At 41.3% G+C, this 26914-nt stretch overlaps 3 protein-coding genes across 5 annotated transcripts in view; 2 read left to right on the forward strand and 1 right to left on the reverse strand.

Moving 5' to 3' along the window:
* Window positions 1-8696, forward strand: part of tcf7l1b (transcription factor 7 like 1b) — a 30227-nt gene extending 21531 nt beyond the window's left edge. Inside the window, exons 5-13 of one of the 3 annotated variants that reach the window (XM_026187232.1) lie at window positions 3716-3851; window positions 4091-4193; window positions 4794-4877; window positions 6674-6814; window positions 6925-7087; window positions 7184-7291; window positions 7482-7533; window positions 7780-7804; window positions 8142-8194. In XM_026187232.1, coding sequence (XP_026043017.1) covers window positions 3716-3851; window positions 4091-4193; window positions 4794-4877; window positions 6674-6814; window positions 6925-7087; window positions 7184-7291; window positions 7482-7533; window positions 7780-7799 — 807 coding nt within the window. In that variant the 3' untranslated portion in view covers window positions 7800-7804; window positions 8142-8194. Of the gene's footprint in view, window positions 1-3715; window positions 3852-4090; window positions 4194-4793; window positions 4878-6673; window positions 6815-6924; window positions 7088-7183; window positions 7292-7481; window positions 7534-7779; window positions 7805-8141 lie in introns of all 3 variants that reach the window. The other 2 variants (XM_026187230.1, XM_026187231.1) reach the window with 2 other exon arrangements.
* Window positions 8697-12806: 4110 nt separating this feature from the next.
* On the forward strand, window positions 12807-18012 carry tgoln2 (trans-golgi network protein 2). Its single transcript, XM_026188198.1, has 4 exons — window positions 12807-13053; window positions 15049-15773; window positions 16237-16320; window positions 16406-18012. Exons 1-4 carry the CDS (start codon window positions 12990-12992, stop codon window positions 16409-16411), a joined length of 879 nt encoding a protein of 292 aa, XP_026043983.1. The 5' UTR covers window positions 12807-12989; the 3' UTR covers window positions 16412-18012.
* A 1259-nt stretch (window positions 18013-19271) lies between these two features.
* LOC113034051 (dual specificity protein phosphatase 18-like) lies at window positions 19272-21125 on the reverse strand. Its single transcript, XM_026188339.1, has one exon. The coding sequence runs from the start codon at window positions 20454-20456 to the stop codon at window positions 19785-19787; it is 672 nt and encodes a 223-aa protein (XP_026044124.1). The 5' UTR covers window positions 20457-21125; the 3' UTR covers window positions 19272-19784.
* Between the last annotated feature and the right edge of the window lie 5789 nt (window positions 21126-26914).

A 26914-nucleotide genomic window follows, 5' to 3' on the forward strand; every position in this document is an offset into this window, starting at 1 on the left:
GGTGATGCAGTATGGAGAACTTGTCAGCCCATCAGTAGTGACCCAGCTGGAGGAGAGGAGAGGAATCTTCTATAATATATCGATTCCCACTTTGCTAATAGTGATCACAAGCCTTGCCGTACTTACTTGCAGTAATTCATTCATTAGACCTGTTGTCTGTCTCATTACTGAATAGTTTTGTTAATCTGTTTTACAGAGAAGCTGTGACTCGTTAATCAGACAGAACTGGCTGTCTGTCCCTCAGATGCTTACTGGATTACAGCACACTCAGTCGTCAAATATGGGCCGATCTGCGCTTGACAGAATCGCCCTCTTTGTTTCAACATGGTATGGAGTAATCACGGCACCAAGGGGCCTGATCCTGTCAGCGTATCACAAGCTACTTAGTCACCGAATTGTTTAAATGAATCAAAGTGGCATGGTAGAGAGCAAGATTCCAGAGATGCCTTTTTGTCTTCCCACATGCGTCTGGTGTAATTTCTACATCTATGGGCTCTTAAAACATTTTAAGAAGAAATATTAAATAAAAACGATACATTTTTTTCCCTCCCCAAAGCGATACACATATTTGCCTTCGACCTATATTCCTTTAACAGACCTTTCACTGGGAGTCCGGTGAGATTTTCTCGTTTTGCATTAGGCAGCGAACAACCGAGATCCATGAAATCAAAGGCTTTGGGAGGACTGTACTGAATACTGATCTAAGGTCTGCAGTCCTGCTGGGCCACTGCAGAGACAGGATCCTCTTCAGAAATGTGATGAGGAACCAGTGCTTTGATTCCAGTCGAACTCTTTAGAGGAGCGTACTCAGATCGAGTGCGGCAGACTGAGTGAAAAGATACTGTTTATTAGTGGCCGATTCACCAGAAAGTAATGTTACTGTCTGATAATTTACAAATATTTATCGCTGGTTAGGCTCCAGAGAGATCTGTCCGTGTTTACAGCCATATTTATGGTGCTGACTTTGCTAGCTCTCTTCATTTATTTAATGACTGCTGAGGATGTTCACTCCAGTAATCTGATGCCGTATTATTCTAACCTAGAATTATAATGCCGTTGACCTTGTCAGAGGCGATGACCAGTCGCAAAGGCGCGCACTGCCTGTGATGAATGGCATACTTTTTGGAGTGGCTGATTTTAAAGACACACAACCGTACGACACGGTCAGTCCCCTTTCACGTCCGCTTCCTGTTGGCGTTGACAAACAAGGCTCGGATTTCTCAGCATGCCAGGCATTCTTTTCACGGCGTCTTTCCTCGAGTTTTGAAAGGCCTCTGAGCCTCCCACCCAGAATCGCCGAGCATAAAGACACACAAAGCTGCGGGGTTATTCAGTTTGTTCTAAGCTCTCTTCCCCATCGGCTGTTTGCCTAGTAATTCAATTCAGATGTGCAGGATCCAAAAACATGTTTGCTTGAATGAAATCCACTCCTCCACCCACACTGACCAAGGACTGTGCTTTTCTTAGCACCGTTCCAAGTTGGACAGCCAGGCTAGGTGCTGCCACCTCGGCCTTTTTAGCTTTAAGCCCTCTTCAGAGACAGACATCTTTTCTCTGCACCGGCTTTTTTGTTTTTTGTTTTCCCCCCATCTCTCTCTCTCTTAAACCTTCCTGTTGCTATTTCAGATGAGCAGCTCCGAGTGTTTTTACTTGGATAGATGAGGGTTATGCACCATTGCAGGCATGTTTGGAACAAGCACATCGATGTAAAGATTTGTATCTTTCTGGCGTAGACAGCGTCTGTATGTGTTGTTTGTATTTAAAACGTGGCTCATGACTCCTGCGGTTTTCCTCTTACACTTGGCTTGTGGATAATAATACTACGCCTATGATGGTTTTCACGGGCTTGAGGAATATTACCCCGGACATAAAGCGAGCCAAAAAAGGCACTGATAAACAAGTTGTTTGGTTTTGAGTTATGATGTCTGAGTTCTGGGGAATTTAATTAATTTAAACTAGCTTACAATTATGCTGATTTCTATTCATTTAATTAAAAATATATGTCGAAATAAAAAAGGAATTTGCTAGCTCAAGTATCCATTTTCATCTCTAACAGAGAAGCTCTAACAGGTAGCATGTAGGTCAGAATAGTTTTGCGTCCATGGAAGCTGCACACGGCATTTCTCTCTGCATTTTGTCAGGCTGGAAGCAGCCTGGATTTGAAACTAGTGCCTTCAAACTTAGAAATATGTTTGGAGCGCCCGATTCATGTATTCCAAGATATGAATTATTAATGTGTATCATTTCAAATTCTCACTGAACTGCTTCCCAAAATGTGTTGGCACCCAGGTCTAGAGGTCTCAAACAGCTCTCACAATATAGGGAAATTCATAAGTCGGCATATTGTACATGAAGTGGAACAACAAAGCACAACTCAAATATACATGACATGTGGGACCGAGGATTTTAACCTACTAAGTCAACACCATCTCTACCACGATCCAAAGCCCTCCGTTCTCCGTATGCATTTACCTCGCGTCCTCCAAGTCTGGAGACATTTTAAAAAAAGAGAACTCTTGTGGAAAGTGATCTTAATATAGCCATGTTTAACACCAGTAAATATTTTCCCCACTCCATCTGGCATTACCTGAATCAAAGCCTGCTTTAAACAGGAGAAACCACTTTGCTAAAGACTTTTTTTTTTTAAAGAGGAAAAGGTTGGACCTTCCTTTTTCTTAAAAAAAAAAGATGCAGAGAAAAAGCTAACATTTGGAACAATTCTTAGCAGCGTGAAGCAAGAGAGCATACAGGACTCTCAATGCAAACCTTGTTCCCTGGCAGACCACGTTAGAGAGAGAGACAGAGGTTGGGAAGGGGGTGGGGAGGGATATTGAAGAAAGGTTAGCCTGGAGGAACAAGACTTCTTTCTCCCCTCCCACCCCTTGACCCTCCCTTGTGACAAGTTGAGCCAACAAGTGCTCTATTCAGCCCTGCAGCCAGGGGAAATGACTGCTAGGCTGAGTGCTGCCTAATGAAAGTAGAGACGCTGGTTATTATTATTGTCTTCATCATCCCTTTCTTAATGCTGGTCAGATCTCACAGAGGATGTGTGCTTTCTTGTTTTTTCACAGTGTGTGAAGCATTGTGGAAATAAGGGAAAGACATACTCTGCGTGTTGCTGGCCTTTCTGCTCGTCACCACTTATCTGAAGTTATACAGAATTTTAAGTGGTTTTCCAACATTAGCAGCATTTGTAATCCGCCCGTGGTGGTTGCTGTCAGACGGAGTGGGAGATGATGGCTCCACATGTTTATGGTCGTTTCGTTTACCTTAGCCCCATTGTGTTTATTTGCGGCTTGCTGGTGCGACTTTTGGACTCGGTGGCACCGTTGTTTTTTCTTCTTGGACTGAACAAACAGTTCTCTCCTCAGCTAAATGGCCGTAATGATCTTGGCATGTGTCCGCGAGGCCTTTTTACTGCTTCTTGGTGCCGGTCCAGATTGCATCACAGGGCCAGTCACACGCATAAACTGTGATGTTTACCATGGAGGGCATTCACAAATTATGGCCTATTTATGGCGTGCATTTCTGTTGTACAATAGCCAGCGTGAATCATGCACTTATGGGAGACAAAATGTTTGCTTCAGATACAAATATAAATAATTCTTTGATGTGTAAATAAAACACTAGTACAGAAAAACACATTAGTGTCACTCTCTTCAATCATGATGTCAGGCACTTGTTGCTCACCTTCAGCTCTCTGTGTCTCCTTCAGTCCAATAAAGTCCCAGTGGTACAGCATGCTCACCATGTCCACCCGCTGACGCCCCTCATCACCTACAGCAATGAACACTTCTCCCCTGGCACGCCGCCATCGCACCTCTCCCCAGAGATCCTTGACCCAAAGACAGGTAAAGCATCTGATGGATGGACTAACCTTCACATGGAATCTTTTTGCAAGGAAAAGTGGCGATAAAACTACAGTTGTTGTGTTATAATAATATGAAATTAAGCACTGAAATGTGCACGGATAAGTGCACATCTTATTGGCTTGAAAGTTTCGCGCCTTAAAAACAATTTGGCATATATTGTGGAAGTTTGATAGACTTTTTTTTTTTCTATTAAACTGATCTTTCTGTGGCCTCCGTAGGTATTCCTCGGACACCTCACCCATCAGAACTGTCTCCATACTACCCCCTGTCTCCTGGTGCAGTCGGTTCCATTGCACACCCTCTCAGCTGGCTCATGCCACAGTACGTTCCTTTCATTGTGATCTGTTTGCATAGCCAGATGTATTACTTAGTTATTTATACATATCATATCTCTTTTAACTGGCTGCAGTTACATGTGCTCGCCTAAAAAATAGATTTTTTTTTGACGACCATCTTGCGTCACGTTCTTGGAATGAGTTCGCTTTGTGGGCGCGTCCACCTGCTGTGATGATGCATATTAACAGACCACCAGAGATGTTAGCTAATTAGCTGCGCTGGCTTAGTGGCCAACTTTCGACCGCTTCTCCCTGATCTAAAATTTTAAAAAGCGCAATAAATGATTTATAAAATTCAAGTCAAGCAAGGAAAAAAATTGTATTTCTTGTCCAGAAAGTTTTTGATTGCTACACCCAGGTTTTAAGGCAGCATAGAACTATATCATGACAGTATCACGACAAGAGGAATTTATGAGCATTTATTGGTTTTGCCATGGGTCCTGTAATCAATTGCAGCGGTGCTGTTCCACAAGCAGGGGATTTGAGTTGATGAGGGGAGGATTAGTGCTGATGGGTTAGCTGTCAGCTGTGTTTGATCCACCTCACTTTGCAGCCTTCGCTCACTCCGTGTACCTCTGTCTCCCAGGCAGGGCCAGCACATGTACTCCATCCCTCCAGGGGGATTCCGTCACCCCTATCCAGCGCTAGCAATGAATCCATCCATGTCCAGGTGAGTGGATCACGTTCAGTAACACCCCAGCCCTCCCGAAGGGAGACATCTAATATCTGTTGCCTCTGTGGCATGCTCTGTTCACATTTTTCCTGCAGTATTAACTTCAGTGGTTAATACTGTAAATGTTATTTGGAGTGGATGTTGCTTTATTTATAGGAATGTAAAGAAAAAATGCAGTATATCCGCTTGGAGAAAACACTGTGAGACGGTGGACAGGCAGTGGTGTCAGGACTACAAAGGGATGTAAGGTCTAAGTCTATTGGAGACAGGTTCAGCTTCTTAAATAGAGCAAATGCATTATTGGCATTCAGGGCTTCTCTCCTGTCTTTTCTTTGAGAGCTAAACTTCTGTGGTCAGGCCAGTGTTTTGAGCCACTCCACATGTGTGCGCACACACACACACACACACACACACACACACACACACACACACACACACACACACACACTGAAGAGATGAAAGGGCTGAGAATCGATTAGGACAAATCAAAGCTCATCTGAGCCAACACGTCCCTTCAGACTAAACTCTCTGACCCTCTGTCAAAATTGGAAAGATTTGTAGGGAGCCTTCCGGTGTTAGTATGAGATGAAATATTCAGAGGGTTCTCTGTGATCAATAGCATGTGTAACTCCATCCTGAAATGAACTCGCAACAATCAAAGCACGCCTCACACAAGGTTATTTAATGCACCAGACGCACTGTGTGCCAAATATTGTGCCAAAATTTCTGCTATCATGGAGATTTGAAATAAACTCGCGGTGAGGCTCTCTGACCCAGGAAGAAACCCGCTGAAACGAAGACGTTACACGAAACACTTTCGACAGTATCAGTAAGATATAAGTTTAAAGCGTAAGTGTAAAGCGTGAATAAAAATTTATGGCAACAATGATGAACACTAATGGAAGCAATATCTTCAAAATACGGAGCTTGACTGCATGCCATCACTCGGAGCAGCTTGAGTTATTCACTGGGGAATAAGTAGGATGTTTACAAGGATAGCTGGTAAAGGTTTATTACCAGGGGAGTCATAAGGGTCCTGTTTGTTTATGCAGTATAAATTATTAAGAATATCAAAGACGAGGGGGAAAAAAAGGAAAATAACACATGAACTGAGAATTAGCTCCTGTTTACTGAGTTGTTTTTAGACTTTTTATAAGACAAGAAGTTTGGTTTGAACACATGTCGCTGAGTGTGACGGTTAGAAATCATCACATATGTAGGTTAATAAGGCACATATATAATACATATGTGTGGTGTCACTAACGACAGCCTGTGTAACATGCTAAAACACTTAAAAGAGGTGAATGTTCCAGTCTTAACATTAACTAGAGTGACTGATCCTGGCCTGTGGAGTTTAATTCCCCCTCTTGTCTGTTACAATGCTCCTTTGTATTAACTACTGGAAATTGAGAGAGACACTTTGTAAAGGTGTTCTGTGTGGACGGCTGTCAGAGCGCTCTCCGCGGTCTGGGACGTGGTAAGGAAAGAGGTTTCAGGTGTCACAGCCCTGCCGTTGCCATGGTAACAACACACTCCACTTTTCTTCAGCCTTTGGTGAATAAAAGGCCTTTTGAAAACGTCTTTATTTGAACAAAAAAGAAAGCATGTTACTCATTGTGTGTATGAATTTAGTCTAGACGGAGGCAGTAGGCACAGTGAATTTCACCCCGAGGGTGAGGCAGGGCGGTTATGTGCCAGGTTAGCTGAACTTTTTTTTTTATGCCATGTCAAGCTGACAGAGGTACGCTGTTACATCCCGCTGTTAAAACGTTGCCCCCTTTTTGCCCTCCCAGCTTGGTGTCCAGCCGTTTCTCCCCTCACATGGTCACCCCACCTCCGCACAGCCTCCACCAGACCGGCATTCCTCATCCGGCCATAGTTTCCCCGGCCATCAAGCAGGAGCCCAGCGGTGACATCAGCCCCTCGATGCACGCGTAAGACGATTCAGCAAAACCTGCCTTCATTGCTGCTCCTCGTTATGCTAAAATCTACTCGTGCTTACTCGGTCATTCACACGGCTACTTTCATTCTTGTTTTGGATTAGCAGAAAGTCCCCCGTTCCTGCCAAGAAAGAAGAGGACAAGAAGCCTCATATCAAGAAGCCTCTGAATGCTTTTATGCTGTATATGAAGGAGATGAGAGCCAAAGTGGTGGCAGAGTGCACTCTGAAAGAGAGCGCGGCCATCAACCAGATCCTTGGAAGACGGGTAAGCAGTGCAGACAAAGGCGTTGGAGTTTACACATACATATATGTGTGTGTGTGTGAGAGTGTTTAAATGTCCTTTGATATACTCTGTCCACAGTGGCATTCCCTGTCAAGAGAGGAGCAAGCCAAATACTATGAGCTGGCCAGGAAAGAGAGGCAACTTCACTCCCAGCTCTATCCGGGATGGTCAGCACGAGATAACTATGTGAGTGGCACATTTCTGTTCTCAGGTTTCATATCGTGACTGGATGATGTTTAAATTCATTTCCCTTTAAAGTTCAGTCCAGCTATGACTATAGAAACTGCCCTTTTAATCTTTGAAGTGAAGTCGGTGAATTTTGTTTGCTTTCACTATGAAAAAAACTGTTTTTAACAGCATTGTTTCATGTGTGCAGGGAAAGCGGAAAAAGAGGAAGAGAGAGAATAAACCAGACTCAAAACCAGAGGGTAAGGGGCCATTTTCTTCCTGACTGGCTTTATTTGGTTTTTTTTCCCCTCTCACATTAGAGAAGAAAGAAAAATTGTAGGAACTAACAGCGAGGGCTTTATTTTTCTTGCAGAGCTCAAGCCCAACCTGACACTGCACATTTCTTCTGTTATTTTCTTTCCCCCTTTTTTTTTATTTCTGCGTGAATTTTGTCCTTCGCTGGCTCTAACTAACTCCTTTCCCTGCTTTTATACTTTGACAAGCAGCTTATGAGGTTCATTGCTAATAGTGGTAGGTATGTCTGCTATTGTGCAATCAAGTTACCACGGCAAATTGGCCAAAAAAGGGAGCTTTTCACTCTTTAGTGCACATTTTGTGTACATTTTGTGTTGTTCCTCTTTTGATCCATGCACACATACCATTCGTATTATGCTGTGAACATCCTGTTTCAGTCTTCTTGTTGTCAGTTTAAAAAAAGGTCTTGTTTCTAACTTTAACATCGTGCTTCATTGCTTAAATAATCACTCATTCACTTCTGTCGGACGTGGCATAAAGGGACTTGCACCAGATTTGAAGTCAGCGGCGGATCCATAATTCAGTTTGCTCACTTTTCCTCGTTTCCCCGCAGACTTCTCGATAAGAAGCAAGAAGCAGTGCGTGCAGTACCTGACCTCGGAGAAGATGTGCGACAGCCCCGCGTCGTCACACGGAAGCATGCTGGACTCACCGGCCACTCCCTCCGCAGCCTTGGCCTCCCCCGCCGCCCCCGCTGCCACTCACTCTGAACAGGCCCAGCCGCTATCGCTCACCACCAAACCGGAGGGGCGCATGCAACACCACTTCTCGATACCCGGGAAAGCTTCCGGGTCCACATCCTCCTCTTCCTCATCCTCCTCTTCCTCCACCCCTTCCTCTTCCTCCTCCCAACCCACCATGTCCATCCCCGTTGGTACTTCAGGTAGCCAGTCAAACACACCCATCCTCACCCGGCCAATCCCCTTCACCTCTCTGCACCCCTCCATGCTGTCTCCCCCTTCGCCCTTCCACCAGGCCCTTCATTCCCATCATGCCCTGTTCCAGTCGCAGCCCCTCTCCTTGGTTACCAAACCAACTGAATGAATTCACAAAGGCAATTTTTCTTTCCTCCCCATTTATTGTGCTGTATATTGATTGCTTTTCTTTTAAAAAAAAATAGTTATTAGAACAACTTTTTTTTCTAAATAATGAAAAGGATGAAATATTATTGGTCAATATTTGACCGTCTCCTTTTCTACATCTCTCAATGAAAACAAAAATGTATTTTTTGTAAAGTTTACTGCAGAACTGGTTTCTTTTTTTTGTTTTGGTTTGTTTTTTTGTTTTTGTTTTTGATGCATTTATCCAATGAACCTCTTGTATAAATGAACCTATGTACATAGTTTCTTTTATAAAAGCAAAAAAGAAACAAAAAACACACTTTTACTTTAGCCAAAACCTGATTAATGTTAGTATGAAGTTTAAGTCTTAGTACTGGCCAATAATTGCAACCCCCTTCTCCCCCCCAACCCCTCTTTTTTTTTTTTTAATTCACGAGTGTGTGCCCCTTCTCTGACATGTTAAATAAACATTTGAAATTGTTTCTTAAAAGAAATATCTCAAGTCTGTCTTTTCAATGCTGTTTCTGTTCGTTTAACAAGGAGAAATTGCTTTAACGAGGTGATGTGGTTTGGATTAGCGTTCCTATAAAAAGTGACCACAGGGCATGACACTGTAGGTGTAGAAAATCACATTTAAAGACAAGTATGATTTTATCAGGGCTGCATTTAAACTGGAGGGGGCAGCCAAACAAAAAACAAACACAGCTGTCATTTTTTTATGCCTGCATTATCCTTCAGCGCTAACGTGAGAACGTCTTCAGCAAAACCCTCCTGACGGTGGCAAAGACTTTAATGTTTAATAAAGCAGAATTAGGCTAACCACACTGGAAAATGAGTGCCTGAGCCAGGGTAATGGAAATTTCAAGCCCGGTATAGACGCAAATAAAAAAATAATAGCCATCTGCTCATTCTTGGAATGTGGCATCCCTCAACAATGACTAAAAAAAAAAAAAGCAGGTCAACCCTCCATCCCAGTGCACCGTACCCTACTCGGGCTCCCCTTTTTTCCTTTTGCACTTTTGCTGCATCTTTATTCACCGTTTGGCACACTGCTTAGGCTTTAATTAACTCAGAGGTAATGGGATGGAGCCCTTGGGACCTCATTAGGCATTTCAATTAGTGAAAAAATACACAAGGTAGGTTACAGTTTTTGGTGGCTTTGGAGATGAGTAGTAGTGCCAGGGATGGACCAATTATGTGGGAGCAGAGGGGGGGAGGCCGGCCAGGACGAGATAACTTGCAACCCCTCTATCTACCAATTTAACTTAAGCAAGATGTTACCTGCTGCAGGGAGCTGGGAAATGTTACTTTTTCACATGCATTTACATATAAAGAAGACTTAACGATAACACAGAGAACGATCTGTCTGTCTTAGCTGATTTTCTACATTCAGATGAAACATAAATAATCAATGACATTGTCACAGAAGCATCATCCATTTGCCGCCAGCAAAAAAAAAGGTGACCTGTGTCATATATATTTTTAAAATTCACTTTAAACATTGTTGTAAAACTGCAGAGCGGCGGGACTGAGGATGCGTTTCTGTTTGGGGCCTTATATAGTAGAGGCACCAAACTGTCAAGTGTGCCCTGCTGTTTTAAGCAATCATTAGGCACAATAAGCATTTGCTTGTTTGCCATTCTATCTTACATCATTCCAGACACAAACTGCTCATGCTCTGATGCCACGGCTGCCTGCTCTGAGCCACCTCACCAATCCATCAGTGAAATTACAGGTAATGAGTTGTCAAAACAGTCAGCAAATCTGTCTCCTCGAGGCCATGCATGCAGCCCGGCGTTCAATTCTCCAAAGACAGTACCCCTATTATGAAGCCCAGTCTCTAAGTGAATAAGTTCATATGTGCAGGTAAATACATTTCCATACCCGTGCCTGCTTATTATTGTTATTTTTTAAATGTTAAATTGGTCTTGCTATATTGAAAGAAATATTTTTATTTAATCACACCATCCACTTGAAACCAAACAGAGGCTATCTTGCAGTCAGCATGTAACACACGGCTGTTTATCTCGAGTAACGTGTCTGGATGCTGCTCTGCTCAACATCTGCCATGTAAAGCACGAGGTCAGATTTAATACATGTTAATTTTTGCTCATTAAATTCCTCCAATCTCTTGCCAAGGTTCCTTTTTTGGGCCTTCCTTTGATCTTAAATTTATTCCAGGTTAACCGTTTGATACTTTACTTGCGTAATGCTGCCTCTAGATCTCTTATCTGAGAAGTCACTTAAACTGTGAGCTGCAGCACATTTAAGGCAAGGCCAGTGTTTATGCATGAGCATAATCAGGAAAAAAAAGCTGAACCTATATCTGCCATTGACTCTGTGACCTTATATTCCTACTAATTACAGGATGCTTCACATGCGGTTTCCCAAAGTGATATTAATTGATTGTTTCTGTAGCATTCACTGAGCTGAGCAAGCCTCAGCTGGCTCGTTTGTGAAGACAGGTATGGCTGGCTGTGAGCTTAAGAACCTCCGTAATGTATTATTCATACCCATTTGACCTTAAAGATGGAAATGCAAATGGATGTCAAGAATGAGAGGGATCATCGGACTTTTCAAATGTCAAATAGCCTGCCACAATTAAGACAAATTCATTACAAGAGCCTGAAGGTCTCCTGCACCCAACTGAGATGTAAAACACCTCTAATTAACATTTATATCATTATCTCAGAAACTGCTGAACATGTTCAGCTCCAAGGCCAGCGATATTGGTATTGTCATGGCTTTGTTTTGTGGTGTTTTATTTTGGCCATTGCTTACTAGAAGAAATGCTTTTCAATACCCTTTAAGCAAAGTTAACCTACATAGATAATGGCACAAGTAAAGTGTTTGTTTTTTTTAAATTGCACTACATGCCAATACTGCCATCTGCTGATAAGGTGAAATGACACGCATGAAGGAAAAATATCAACAATGCCTACACTTAACCCGTGTGTGGCAGTATAACACAAACGAGACCCCCATCTCTTCTTCTATGGTGGATAAAAGACATTGAGAATAATAAACACAACTTTTTTTTCATGAGGTCAAATAGGCGTGCCCTAAATTTGTGTAATGTGTGTAATTTTAGTGGTTTCCACATAGCTTTTAAATTAAACCAAGTCGAGTAAAGACAGAGCTGCCTCGAACATCCCTGTCTTTATACATATATGGAATTAAATACAGTAATACCTGCAGGCATATTTGGAGGAAACGGGGGGATTTTCCTTTTCTCTGTTACAACAATGGTGAGACACTATGACTGGGAGCAGAACATGAAAAACTGTCCCTTAACCTATAGTGACACGTCTTTATCATAATTTAAGCACCAAAGATATTATAATTGATTATAAGTAAGCTGAAAAAAAAAAGCTATAAGTAAATAAAAATAATAAATATAAAATAACTGTATCTTGTATGGTCACCACTGTTAGCCACAGGTCCTGTGAAGCCTTTCTTTACAGAGTTTGCACGTTATCTACATCCCGGTACTCTGGCTTCCCCTAACAGTCTAAAGACATGCATGTGATTAGGTTAATTGGTCATTTAAAATTGCCCATAGGTGTGAATGTGAATGCTTTTCTGTGCCTGTGTTAGCCATACAAAAGATTGGCCCCGCCCACCCTGCGACCCTGAACTCGATAAGTGGAAGAAAATAGACGGATTGACTTAAAAAAGAGAGAGAAATACAGATTAGTGTTAGTGTCTGTTAATATGGCTTTCCAACAAAAGAAGCAAGGCGAGGTGCACATGTTTGATGACACTGAAAGGTTTTTCTATTGTAACACCTCATTTGAACGTGTCAAATCTCGCCCCACAACTACCCCACCCCCGCAAAAACAAACAAACAAAAAACAAAACAAAAGCAAACCCAACTTAAACAAGCAGATCCACTTTGGTAGTGAGCTGAGACGAAATAAAATCATAATATTGAATCAAAAAATACAAAAGTATAATGATTTCGTGCCGTATACTACCATAGATGGGCTCTAGAGATTCAGCGGTGTCACAGGCTGAGCTGGGCAGCTGAAATGATAAAACTGCACAATAAGAAGGACGTGAAAGTAATGAAACCACAATCGCCACGCTTTCTCCGTCAGCACGTTCTTGTTATAAAAGCATGTAGCCTCTAGGTGGCACTAAACTTCACTCACGTGTTTACAATCGCAGAAGAAGAGAAATGCCAGCTCGTACACGGAAGCAGGCCGGATCTGTCAAACCTCTTGAATCTGTCGGCCTGCGTTTGTCAGCTCGGATTGCGTCGTGAGCTCTGAGAAGACGCAGCTGAAATTAGACGGATTCGGGTCGCGTTTCTTTGGCGTGTGGACACAGCCGACACGATGAGGACGGCTTTGCTGCTGCTCACTATATCTGCAATATTCCTGTGTTTCAGCTCCATCGGAGGTGAGTCGAGTTTTGTTTTTGCGTTTTTATTTGGCTTTAGGCCTGCGTTGGTTGAGCACTTATGGAATTCCCCACAATCCCTGATAAAGATGATAGGCGATATATGTCAAAACAGTCCTTTTTTTTAAATGGAGAAAGGAGAATAGACTGATTTACACCACTGTAGAAATAAATAAAAAAAAAGAATAATAAAACAATAAAATGAGTAATAAAAACTCGTATATATTGCCACGTTAATGTGTTGACATTTTTTAAAACTGTAAATTTTAATGTTTTATTTTTATTTTTAATTGCATAATAGGTGCTATTTATTCTGTTTAGTTTTTTATTTGAGCTTTTTCTGTTATTTTAATAATCTTGACTTTTTCCTCATCCTCCTTGAGCAGTCGGTCCGGTTTAACAGGTTGGCTCACAGGTGTTACGTGAATAGGATATCCTTCTGCTTCTTAAGAGCTTGGGAGGGATTGCGCTCATCCAGTCTCCTTTCCTTCACCGCTTCACTTTTGCGATATAATTAACTTATTGTGATCTCTTGCAGGGGAATGTGTACTTGTGCTGTACTCTACTATACACATCTGTGCATAATATTCCCTGTCTTTACAGTGAATATAGCAAAATATGGATTCACATACAAGGTTTTCACCGTAATCTGGCGTAATTCCTCCCAACTGGAGGCCAACTGACACAGGCGATATATCCATACCAATATTTGGTTATGATTCAAAAACCCCGACAATATTCGGATATATTGGCCAATATATATAGTTTATTTTTCAGACACATGAAACTTAAAGAGATTTACCTGACATTTGTTATGCACTTATTTGGTATTAGTATTTATTTATTTATTGTCATTGTCAAGAACAATGAAATTGCGTTTGGGGCTTCCATACAACCCAAAAAAAAGAAGAAAATAATAAATACCCCTTTGTTTACTCGCCTAAGCTCTGCCTGACGTTGCTTGTTGATTTTGTGGTACCTGTTGCCAACAGGGAAGTTGTAGACTGCCCTTTAGTTGGCAAACAATGCAACATTAAGACTCCTAACATGATTAAAGGGTGTTTCTACCTTTTTCTTCTTTACTTTCTTTAATCAACCTTTATAACAGGATAGGTGGAGTGCCAGTATCGGCTGATAATATTGACCCACCAATAAATCAGTTGGTCTCTACTACATATATTTCCAAACCCGCTGGATAAAACTGTGGACACTGTTGGATCATTTTGTCCGTAGCATAATGTTAAGAAAATTACTCATGAATTATAACTTATTGTACAGATCTACATTCTTTTAGTAAAAAAAATCTCAGCATTATTTATCTGTTAATCATGGTCTGCACCACTGATCCACACAAGTCATGTGACCAAATACTAATGGCATATAGTGTTCACTCTGCTGATTATTGGCCCAGTTGAAAATCAGGATGATAAAAAATACTGGATTCCTAGTGCGTGTTGCTTATATCTTTGTGTTTTTGTATGATTTTGTAGTCAACCTAACAAATTAATGAGGTCAGCTGACATATTGTAGCCCACTGACCTTTTGCTTTGCATAGTGGGTAATCCAGCCTTGATAACTGGTGTATTAGTCCTATAGTAGTAGGTCTACGCAGTATGTCACATATGTAAGCAAATGTACTCAAAGTGTCAGTGGTCACTGTCACAGTCTAGTATTATCCACGTCTGCTATATTGTCCTTTGATTTCTGGAATGTTTTGCTGCCAATCTTTTTCATGGCAGACATGATTCAATTATGTAATTGAGTAATCCCATTTAATGTAATCACTTGGAGGAAGCTGACAAGAAAAATGTTACGAAGATATCGGGAGAGAAGAGAAAAATAGATTAAATAATATTTCAGAGGTTTGCACTGGAAGAAATAAGTAGTGAGGATAAACAAGCAGATGTGCATGTAATGTAATAAATAGTTAATTCAAAATCCCAGTTAACACATTTAACATTCCATTAATACTGAGGCTCTTGTTTTTGTATTCAGCACAGGGTGAAGTCTCCCCAGATGCAAAAAGCCCACCAGTAAAAGATACAAATGGAACAGATCAATCTCAGTCAAGCGTGTCTGGTAACCACACCGAAAAGGCGGCTAACGTATCAAAACCTGAAGAGTCACTAAGCTCACCTACGAAGGGTGTGAGTACATCAGCTGAACAGCCCAAGCCGGTCGAGAAAAATCCGGAAAGCGCAGGAATTGAAACAGATACACAGAATCAAACTGAAAAACAACAGGAGGATGGAAATGATGAGCACGATGGAAAACAGGATTCTGGTCCGCAAACCCAAGGGAAAAACAAGCTGCCCAATAAGACAGATGGGCAAACCAACCAAGCGGAGCCTGAAACCAAAGACAAAGAAGAAGTAAGTCCACAAGCCCAAGCTCCTACAGAAAACGATTCTAAAAAAAAGCCAATTGAAAGCACATCCACAGAGAAACTTAAAGATGAATTGAGCACCATGGAGGAATTCCAAGGAGGTGATGTAGACGAGGACGATGGGATAGATGACAATGAGGAAACACCAAACCATGCTAATGGCGAAGAGCAAGGAAAGGATGGTGTGGAGCAGACTAAAAGAAAAGAGGTGAAAGTTCCATACGACCCATCCAAAACGATGGAAAACGGGGAAAGCAGCCATTTCTTTGCCTACCTCGTTTCTGCAGCTGTGCTGGTGGCAGTGCTCTACATCACTTACCACAACAAGCGCAAGGTACTTTTGCTGTTAGACCGGCTTGATGTCCCAAGTCTTGTACCCAAATACACACATAGAAAAAGATTTTTTTTTTAAATTTAACTTTAAAGTTTGACTCTGGTGTTTAAACTAACATAAACTGCACCTTGAACCTTGAACTTTGAGCCTAAAATATATTTGGCACCTGTGGTTGCCTTTTGAGGCGCAGGTCATTTCCTGTGTAGAACACACACAACAATTACGTTGAGAGTTGTGTAAATTTCTCCACTGAGCTTAAGGAAAGAAACACATTTCCCAGCTGTTCTGGTTTAATGCTGAAAACCACTTTTACATTAGCTAAAGCTTTTTTTTTTTTTTTTTTTCCATTAATGTGTAGCACACTCAGTTCTAACATTGGCTAGCTTAACTATCCTTATTTTGAAAATCAGACATCTTACAGCAGTCCAAACCAGACTTGCCTGATCTTTTTTTTCGCCACCAGATAATCGCCTTTGTTTTGGAAGGAAAGCAATCCAGAGCCGCACGTCGACCTAAGTCCACAGAATACCAAAAATTGCAACAGCAGGTGAGTGACTTTTATAAAGAAATACATTTCTCTGCGGCTCTTTTCAAGAAATGTTGTAACTTTTCGATTCTTTCTTTTCTTTCAGATTTGATCTCAAGCCAGCTGTTGGCTGTTTGAAATGAAGGAGTGCAGATACCGGTGTTCGATATATTACTGAAGTACTCTGGGTTATACCTCGGGTTAAATGAACATTCTTCTATTTTGGACCTTTTTAGATGTTTATTGCATGACTATGCAGGTGACACGATTTGCCTTATTGAGGGAATGGGGGAAGTGCAATGAAGGTAAAATAGGCATGCCGTTTTTGCACTTGTGTCATTATTTCACTTGTAGTTTGGCCTGACAAAGGTCCTTGCTCAGGATGTTGAAGTAGCAAATTCCAGCCTTACTCCTAAATAAGCCATCTGAATCGTTGTAAAATACTGTAATGTGCTTTTTATTTGCGGTTGTTAAAAATGTCTTTTAGAGTTTAAAAAATACATCAAGATTTCATTAAGATGTAAAAGTGTCATATTGGAGGTCAGACTCTGCAGTGTAGGCCATGTGAATGTTGTAACAACCGTAATCCAGAAGGAGGTAATGGCTTAAATATAACCATGGAAGAAGGAAAAGTCACTGCTCTCATATCTGCATGCTAAATACAGCCACAGCCTGGCACAAATATCGGAAAGCACATCTTTGCTTTTAAGGTGGAATGTAGAATCAATGAGGACTACAAAGTTAGTGTGTGGTGATTGTGTAAACAGTGTTTTATAGCAGTTTCCCAAATATAACTTCATTACCAGACTTGTTATTAGAGGTTGCTCCTTATTAAACTGTTCTACCTACGCTAAATCACCCTATGTGGGCAGCAGCTCATTGATGCACCGGTACAATATTACAATGTTTATGATAAACTGATTGCAGAACAGAATCTGACATTTGAAAGTTAAAAAAGACACTTTGATGGTTAATTTAAAAAAAAAAAAAAAAAAAAAATTAAAACCATCTTTTTTTTTTCGTTTTTGTTTGTAAGACTTTCTAAGCGGGCGTTCGCGTGAACTTTTTTCCATTTGTTCAAGACTACTTAAGTGCACGATTAGCGATGCGCTGCTTAAGGCTGGAATCTATATTTATTAACACTAAGCTGGCTGTAGGTTTGTGTTGGATGCAGAGATGAACGTACTGTCAATGCTGTGATGCAAACTCGTGGCATAAAGGGAGCAACCGTATGATGGCCGACTACTCCTTTTTAAAAATTGAGACTTGTCTTAGGTTTACTGGGTGCGCATGCTAATCTCTTATTTCAGACAGTATGTCGAGACGACCAGTCTTTTTCAAAGTGGTGTTTAAAGATCTGAAATCTATCCATCATGTCTGTGGTTTAGAAGAATATTTTTACGTTGTACCACTACATGTGTGTCTCGGGGATGACCACTTAAATATAAAGATTTCACATTTACTCTGTAACAGATGTGTGTTTATGTTTAAAAGAAATGACAGACTTGTGCCAAGTTGTGAATGAGTTTTACTGTGATCCGTGGCGTCGCTCAGATATTGTACCCGTATTTCCTCAGTTTCCTCGCTGTTCGTTGCAGGTGGCGGGCACGTAAAGCTAATTGTGTAAGAAATAGAGCTGTTTTCTTTTGACTTAAGGAATCCCATATTATGGTATGAAAATGTATATTTTTATTAAAGAATTAAGTGAAATTATCTTTTTTTTTGTTTTTGTTTAATGAAGCACTGTAATTAGCTAGAAAACATCATGGCCATGTAGACTTTATTTCTCTGTTGTAAGGAGTGACTGTCCATTTAAAAAATAAAAACACAAAGAACAATAAAAAGAAGCTTTCTTGCTCATTAGGGTGAGAGGTGAGCCAGCTCAGTTGTATGCTTATTGGAAAAGAAATGCTTTTTCTACTGTCTTGTCTCAGTTGAGTCGGACTTGTTAACAGCCTTCAGTGTCACAGCTCTTATTTTGACTTTGAGAGTAAAAAGTATCAAAGCATTAATGTTAAATAGTTCAGTTAGCAACGCTGTGAATGCAGGACTTTAACTTTTATCTAAATGTACAATTGATCCACATAAAAAGTATACAAAGAGTTTATTGGAGTTTCTGAATATTTTTAAAAGCAAAGTGAGTGTTGAATCAGAGCTTCCACCTGAGCCCTCAGAGTCAGCTGACTTTGTTTTTCATGCATAAACTTTCTAGATTATTGTTATTATGAACATTCTGAGTTACAGGGTCTCAAAGTACATAATCTGATATCTGACATGAGTCTCCCAGCACTTTTGATCCCTCCCCTTTACATACATGAGATGGCCACATTAAACTTTCAGAGTTGAAAAACGTATTTAAGCTCAGATCCAAGACCACAAACAAACTATTTTCAAATCAGTGACGCAGAATAACAGAAACAAGAACCGATAACCTGGATGTTTTTCTGATGACTCATCTCTCCCCCCCCAAAAGTACAATGTGTAAACTTTACATTTTAATAATAATAATAATGCATTTATATAGCGCTTTTCGGGGCCCTCAAAGCGCTTTACAATACCACTATTCATTCACTCACTGGTGGAGGCAAGCTACAGTTGTAGCCACAGCTGCCCTGGGGCAGACTGACAAGCGAGGCTGCCATATCGCGCCATCGGCCCCTCTGGCCAACACCAGTAGGCGGTAGGTGAAGTGTCTTGCCCAAGGACACGACGACCGAGACAGTCTGAGCTGGGACTCAAACCGGCAACCTTCCGGTTACAAGACAAACTGCCAACTCTTTGAGCCACGATTTTGATACTAGGATCATCTTCCAGCAATGATTCCTTATGACTCAAGAGAATTTCATGGCTGCCATTTTTCTTCGATCAGTATCATCTGAACTTAAGATGATACTATTTGCCTTATTGAGGGATTTGGTTAATTTTATGTGGAATAACTCAATGAGAATAGCAATCACTCATTTATTCTGTTGTATTTTATAAGCTTTGAATCCTTTAATATGACATCCTGTAATTTTTCAGATAAATGTTGTGGTAAAACAACATACCACAACATTTATCATTAACAGACAGTGGAGCAGCATTTAGTCACATTGAGTAGAAGCCTACTACAAGCCTATCTTTAGAGCTCCCATTCATGACAAACGTGTTGTGGTAAATCTCACTCTCACTGGATGTTTGAGCATTTTGCAGAATGATGGAGGGTTTATATCTGCAAGCGGTTCCTGAGCTCACCAAAAATCTCACATAATCAAGCAAGAGGTGGCCAAATGCACCATGGGAAAACCACGGCAGGCATAAATTATACAGTAGCTCACTGTTACTCTGCACAACTGCCCATTATTATGAGGGCCTGGAGGGAACGCATTCACTGTTTATGCTTCCTTTCAAGGCTGCACAGGATTTTACAGTTAAGGCCAGCACACTGCAGATCATTGTGAAATTATGTCCCACTTTCCCACCACACACAAAGAAGCGTGCTTCCCTCACAGTGGCATCATATTCCTGGCCTCCTCTTCATAAATGTCAGGTATCTCTCCCATGGATGAGGACACCATGCGGACAGAGTTGCAACCACGAAGCCCGCCCTCATACTGGATGAGCTGTTTCCAGAACCCGTTATTGGGTCTCACGACAGGGCGACAGGTCCTGACCCAGCCGTGGGCCTCTAGGAGGCTCACGCCGCGGTGCTTCATTAGGTAAGCCATGCACAGGGCTGCGGAGCGGCTCACCCCGGCGTTGCAGTGCACCAGCGTGCGGCCGCTGCTCTCCGCTGTAACCTGGATTTTATCCGCCACCTCGTCAAAGTGATCGCTGAGTCGAGAGACCGGGGTATCAGAGACCGGGATGTGGAAGTACTCCACCCCTGGAGGGGGCGAGACGCTGCCCTTTTTCTCAGTGACGTTGATGATGCAGGTTATCCCGCAGCCAGTCACCTGGCGGGGATCACCGGCCGCTCGGGCATTACTCAGGTAAAGACAGTCGGTGACTCGGCACAGACCCGAGAGAGCCGACGGAGCTGGCTGATGCATGGATAACGTCACATTCAGCGATGCTTCACAGTTTGTTCCTTTCCATGATACTAATCGCGCCAGCGCGCGCACGGCTGGGGCAGCGAGGTACATGCAGTGGTACGGCGACTCAGGAAGGCCAAACATCTGTGAGCGCGCAAGCTGGCGCCTCCAGCTGGATGGGGGTTTTATCAAGTGGATACCAAGGTCGAATTAATGAAATGTAAATACCCTTTCTTAGTGACGTACTAGGCAGCTTTATACTGACAGCTATGCAGTGGGTTTAAAGTGAGATCACAATTCAAATAACCTACACTGTGAAAACAAACAAACAAACGTTAAACATCCCAGTTTTAATGAATCATCAACGTTATGATTATCATGTAAATGACTTTTTAAAAAAATCAAGATTTGCTGTGTGGCCTCAGTAATTGAACCCAAAGTGCAGGACTGGGAACAAAAGGCATAAAACTGAAAAAACAGCTTTATTGCTACACTCCAACAAAAGCACAAAGATAAGCAGGCACCCAGGACACAGCTCAGAGAGGACTGAGACAACATATGCTCACAAAGGATAACAAGGGTACAAGCAACAGGTAAGAGGACAGCTCAAACTAATAACAGATAATAAGTGTGTGGGAGTAGAATCAAAGCGAAAGCACACGACGAGAGACTATCAAAATAAGACAGGAAATAACCAGCACTGAGACCAGGACTGAGACATGAATTTGACAAAGAGATAGAAGATAAACGAGAATGGGAATGCAAAATGGAGATTAATAAACCTTTCACCAACTAAAGCAATCAGGGAACTAAAGGCACAGAAAACAACTGGACTTTAAGTTTCATGAAGATGTTTCATCTCTCATGAAACTTAAAGTCCAAGAAGCTCTTGGATGAGAGATGAAACATTTTCACGAAACGTAAAGAAGTCCAGTGAGTTCCCCCCCCCCCCCAAGCTCCTTAGCCTACCATGACCTGGAAAACTGAGACATACAGAGCAGAAAACAGGATCATCACCCCCCCCCCCACACACACACACACACACAAAGCAAACATGAAAACTCTAAATTTAAAGATAATGTAATTTTAAGTTTATTTAAATGCTTAAGTGACTGCTGTGGTTTTGAAAGCAACTCATTCTTGCTTCTTGTCAGGTCTCTCAGACTAATCTTCCTCCTCAGTAAGTGGAATGCAGCCCAGTTGAACTGAGATCAGCTGATTAACTCAGCCAGTCAAGAATGTTCCAGGTCCTGATCCAGAAAAGCAGCATTTTATTTAGTTGGCAGGAAAATCAAGAGTAAAAGCCAGTGTCCCGCTTCCACCGGCAGCCCAGGAGATCCAACCCCTGGCAGAACCACATTCTTTGGGTCAGGATCTTTGTCCCCGTCTACATATGTTCCTCTTTCTAAAGCTTTTCTCTTTGATAGACACTATTTGTTTCATCCGTTTACCACTTCACCGGTTTTGTTCTTCTTGTTTTATGGAAACTTTTCATTTCTTTTTCTGAGAATTATCGGAGGTTAACAGCTTGTATCGGATTCTCTTTTATGCTCATGATTGATAACACACAGCCTAATGTTGTTCCAGTTTGAGATTTTTACAACTTGTTTCCATTTTTCCCATTGATTTGCTCTGAAATAATTAAGCCCTTTAATTAATAATACCTGAAAATTAAGGCTAAATTAAACTACGTTTGTGGCAATTTCTCGCTTAAATCTGATTAATGTGAGCTCTTTTGCTCATGAACTAAAATCAAGATAATAGCTAGGTGTCTGAAAAAGTATTTAGTTGGCAATTGTCCAGTTTTTTTTTAAGAGCTTTTATTATTTGCTGAGATTTACTGGTAAACTTGGCATTTTTAGTCGAGTACCCGCTATTTGAAATTGAATGTGTTGAATCACAGCACAGAGAAGATAAGAAATATTGTTCAAACACCAGTTTGGATGAGTGAATGAAAAGCAGGCGAAAGAAGAGGTGTGAGATTATGCGTGTGTACGTGTAGAAAGCACCTAACAATGAAGAAACATCAACCACTGGTTATGTTACAGTAAGCAGAATCACAGCACTGTAGTGTGCCTTGATTTGAGGTGGTTGCATGCAGGCCTTGCTGGTGGTGCCTGCAGGCAGTCCTCTCGTTGCCCGGGAAACACAGATGGTGGATGAAGGGGGCGCATACAAAAGACCATAAACCTGTGGCAGCAGCTGGAGACCGAGACCAGCGATTAATTCAGGTCTGCGCGCTGAGTGAAAGAAGTTACTGTTCTCATTAATACCCTCCGCTCATGTTCTTTGTCCCGAGGCTTCCGACTCCACTTTATCCTATTTTCCGTGGACTGGACTCCCGTCAGTGCGCAGCTGTTGTTGGCACTCCCACATCTGCTTCTCTCCGCTCGGCAGCCATATAGAGAGGACGCACAGCCGCGGTTCGTGTTAGTAGCGTGCTGCCACTCGATCCAACCAGCCTTTCAGTGCGGGCGTAATCACTGCGCACACACACGACGCCTGTTTTCCCGTCTGATCGGCTTGCGGTCAGCCTGGTAGAGGAAGACGAAGAAAGCAGAAAAAAAGGCGAAGGAGCGATCTTTTCTTATCGTTTGGTGACAGGTGGACGTGGATCCCGGAGATCACTGGTAGGAAAAAAAAATAGATAATTTATTTCCAATTATTCTGCTCTTTCGTTGCATTCAACTTTTACCCCCCTCTATCCCTCCCAATCCTTTAATAAGATCTATGTTTTTAGGCAAACACTAACTCCTTTAATCCCTCCAGTTGAGGGCCTAGATTATAGAGAATATGTCTTGTAGGTTGTAGGGTGTATACTCGTTTACCATAGAATATGAAAAATAATCTTGTAGTTATTTTTAATCTCAATACATCTCTCAATACAGCAGGATGCAACCTACCCTATATGTCTTTAATCTGCAGAGAACAAGCTGTAGTCATTATTTTTGCACTGATTTGCCAAGAGCAATGTCAAATAGTCCCAGCCTTAACTTAGATCTTCTAATATTAGAGTCACATCTAATATGAAGTATATATGAAGTATATACATAGTATATAGTATATAGACAAGTCCATTTGACTCAGTATTTTGCCTTTTAGGTACTCCCTGTGGATTATCCACAGCGCTGCAGACAGAGACACACAGGATGCTGGGAGGATCCAGAAGGGAACCAACAGCAGGACAGGTTATGTGTACAGACTGGATTGTCGTCATTATCATCTCTAGGGAGGTCACACGGAAATTTAATAGCATTACTCAGTCATTTAGATAACTGATATTACTGACTCCTATCCTAAGTGACTCATATGTTTTTACAGTGGGTGTTTTTCAGTCCACCGTGTCTGATACTAAATATAAAGCAGTAAAAAGAAACAAAAAAAAAAAAGATGAAAGAACAACCAGTACCTGGGGGATCTTGTGAGGACAGTTGGGTTGTGTCCCACTTTTTTCTGCTGCTTTGTGTTGTGTGCTCTTCTCCAGTTACATCGATGGAAAAAGCAGATTGTTGGGGGGGCTCGACAGGACTTCATTGTACTCCCGGTGGCTTCGCTCCATTGCCCTCTACTGTGCTGCGTATGGACTGGTACAGGATCTAGCCACAGATTTATACCACTGACTTTTATTCCTCCACATTCACTTTTATGTTGTACACAGTGACTTCTTATATAAGTGCCGATGAATATAAAATACAGAGCCAGTTTTTTATGGACTCAGTCATGCTTTTGTGTGAGTGTGTGTCTCTGTGTGTTTGTGTTAAGCCTCTATGCTGGCACAGAGGACAGATAAATGAAGACCAGATAGAACGTGGGAGATCAGTTATGTGCTTAATCACTGACATTTATTATTATTATTATTATTATTATGCTTGCTATATGGTACTTTTCTCATGATTATGGTTAAGAGGTGAGATAAACCACAAATTGGATCATGTGACCAAATCATATTAGCATAATCTGCCCCTCGGGTGATTTTATTCAAGATTTTTGTAGAAAAGGAAATATTTGTCAATATTTTTCAAACCAGTACAAAACTATATCTTTGTAATCATGCCATCATTCGCTATATCTATATTATTTTATACTACACTATACCATCCTAATTCCCTTTATTGTGACTTGTCTTGCAGCGATGACCACATGGTGCCATTTTCCCTGCCCTGCACCTTCAGAAGAGCGAGTCCGTGTTCCAGTGTTTCCCTACTGAGAGATGACTTCTGCTTTTGCAAATCAGTGAAAACAGTAGTTCACTTGTTGCTTCGTGGTCAACATCAGTGTGCTCAGATTTAGCAGGGAGATATTTCATGGGTGTTGTACAGAATAATTTGATACAGTTTTTTTTTCTTTTGTAAGTAATAAGCGCGTCCTGGCCCGTTCTCTGACTTTATTTTGCTGTTCAAAAACAGTGATGCGTGCGGTGACCTCTACTCTTTCTAACCCTCTGATGGTTTCTTCCTATATAAGATACTTCAGTCAAAGCGAGCAGTGTTTCACCAAGACTCTATTTTGTGTCTTTTCATAGCTGGAGTTTACTCTGACAGATTTGTGCAAAGCTCTGATATTTGAAAAAAAAAAAAAAAAGCTGCTAAATTGTGTGAAAATGACAAGTTCCCAATGTGCCATTCACACAGTATGTTTTTGTTTGTGTGGAAACCTCTAAAGTTGATCACACTTGTGTGTGTGTGTGTGTGTGTTACGGGAGTGTCTACGTGAGTGCACGTGTTTCTTTGCATGTACCCTGTACGTATGTCTGCATGTGTCTCTTATCAGTCAGATGAAATGTATTTGTAACGGGCCTGAAGCTAAAAGCTGCTTTACTGTGGTTTTTGTTTTCACAGCTGCACACTCAATAACAGGCCTATATTCTTTTAGCCACTGGATGTACCAGATAAGGGATAAAACAACATTTACAAATGGTTCTTAGCATTTGTTACAACCTCACTGAAGTAGCAGTTATTATGCTGATTTAGATCACAAGGATGCCATTGGAAATTAATGGTCTGTAGTTTTCTAAACGATGCCCGCTGGCATTAATTAAGTTGTCCCGATGCCTGCAGTCCTATCATTTCACACTGAAGCCAATTTCAGCAAATGCTAATAATTATGCGTAAATAGATTTTTACCCACATCTGGGTTGTACTAACAGTATCTCACTAATCTCTAACAGTACTAATATATGTGCTAACAGTTGGAGGATTACTAACCTGTATTGAGAATGCTGTTGGCTGGCATTTCTAACCCTAACTTGACTAACCCTCTGCTTTCTGCCCGCGGTCTGCAGCGCATATACTTCCTTTGCATGATTTTGCATCCCTTCTTTTAGAAGTTTAAATAAATCGTTAAAGTCGGGAAAAATGTTGCACTGAGCATGTCAAGAAGGGTTTCGGGACTTGGAAAGGGAAAGAAAGCGATTAAGCTCAAGGTGAAAAGACAAGCGGGAACAGCTGCTGACATCAAACTGGGTTGACCACACACTTACGAGCAATCATCGCAAAAACGATTGTGATCAGATTCAGAGAGGTCAGCCTTTACATTTGTACGTGCTCAGTGCGGTCAACCTGCAGGTGAGTGCCTGGCTTGTTGTCAGCTCGGGCGGTGATGTCAGACAGAAACTGAGCACACCTCAGTGCTAACTCCTGATTGGTGCTGATACTAACAGTCCTGATCCTGTAAATGTCCATCTTACTAATGTCTTTGTTTGCTGTTCTTTGCTAAACTTTGAGTAAATCAAAGCATGCCCAGCAATACCACTGGACAGACCTACTATGAACAACAGTCATCAAAACAATTCACTAACCCAAAAGAAGAGTGTTGAACAGCTCTCCACAAACTAACAAACTAACCTACTAATGAACACATAACCTAACAAAAATTAACTAGAATCAATAACTCTCTGCTCAGAATTGTTGAAGCGCCCCAGCATCGAGGGGATGCGTCACTTACTAACAGAATGAAATTCAACAACGTGCTTGAATGTGTGTGAGAGGGAGAGAAGAGCAAGTGTGTACAAGAGGTGTATTTGTGTGGAAATGCAAACAAGTTGCAAACTGGCAGTGAGCACTGCGAAAACCTCCAAATACTCTTGCAGCCTAAATCTAATCCTTGAACCTCTCAGTTTATGTATTATGTGGAAGCAGCATGTTAATTAATGTTTACACTGACATAAATCATGTTTTGAAAAGAACAAAAAAGCAATACAAGCAAAATGTCCATAAGAACAGCAGGAGGTCTAAGAAAATGTGTTAATAAAGTTTAAAAACAATAATTTGATAGTGATTGTATCGTTTACTGTTTCATGAACAATTTCTGAATATTTTTGTAATGTTGTAACTTTTGTTTCTAAAACTTTGTATCCAGTTAATAAATTTTTTTGCAACATAGCGTTTCGTCATAAGTCTGTGGGCCCGTGTTTCCTGTCCTGTTTCGGTCACAGACGGCGTGGAGTTAGTTTTAAGCAACAAGCGCAGATTAGCAATGACACTCAAGGTTACACATTGCTTTAAAATGTGAAGACAATGGCCATCAGAACACAATTGGTATTGCATCTTATAAGCTCCAATTCAATATAAAATACTATGTATAAACCATAAAGTAGACAATAT

This window comes from Astatotilapia calliptera, chromosome 12 (assembly GCF_900246225.1).
Source record: "Astatotilapia calliptera chromosome 12, fAstCal1.2, whole genome shotgun sequence".
In the NCBI taxonomy this organism is placed as follows: domain Eukaryota; kingdom Metazoa; phylum Chordata; class Actinopteri; order Cichliformes; family Cichlidae; genus Astatotilapia; species Astatotilapia calliptera.

What these genes read in the sequence shown, in the direction of transcription:
- LOC113034051 (XM_026188339.1), bottom strand. Translation starts at nt 20,456, where the DNA reads ATGTTTGGCCTTCCTGAGTCGCCGTACCACTGCATGTACCTCGCTGCC.
- tgoln2 (XM_026188198.1), top strand. Translation starts at nt 12,990, where the DNA reads ATGAGGACGGCTTTGCTGCTGCTCACTATATCTGCAATATTCCTGTGT. An exon ending in GTGTTTCAGCTCCATCGGAG is followed by an intron (nt 13,054 to 15,048) that starts GTGAGTCGAGTT and finishes TTTTGTATTCAG; the next exon opens with CACAGGGTGAAGTCTCCCCA. An exon ending in CTTACCACAACAAGCGCAAG is followed by an intron (nt 15,774 to 16,236) that starts GTACTTTTGCTG and finishes TTTCGCCACCAG; the next exon opens with ATAATCGCCTTTGTTTTGGA.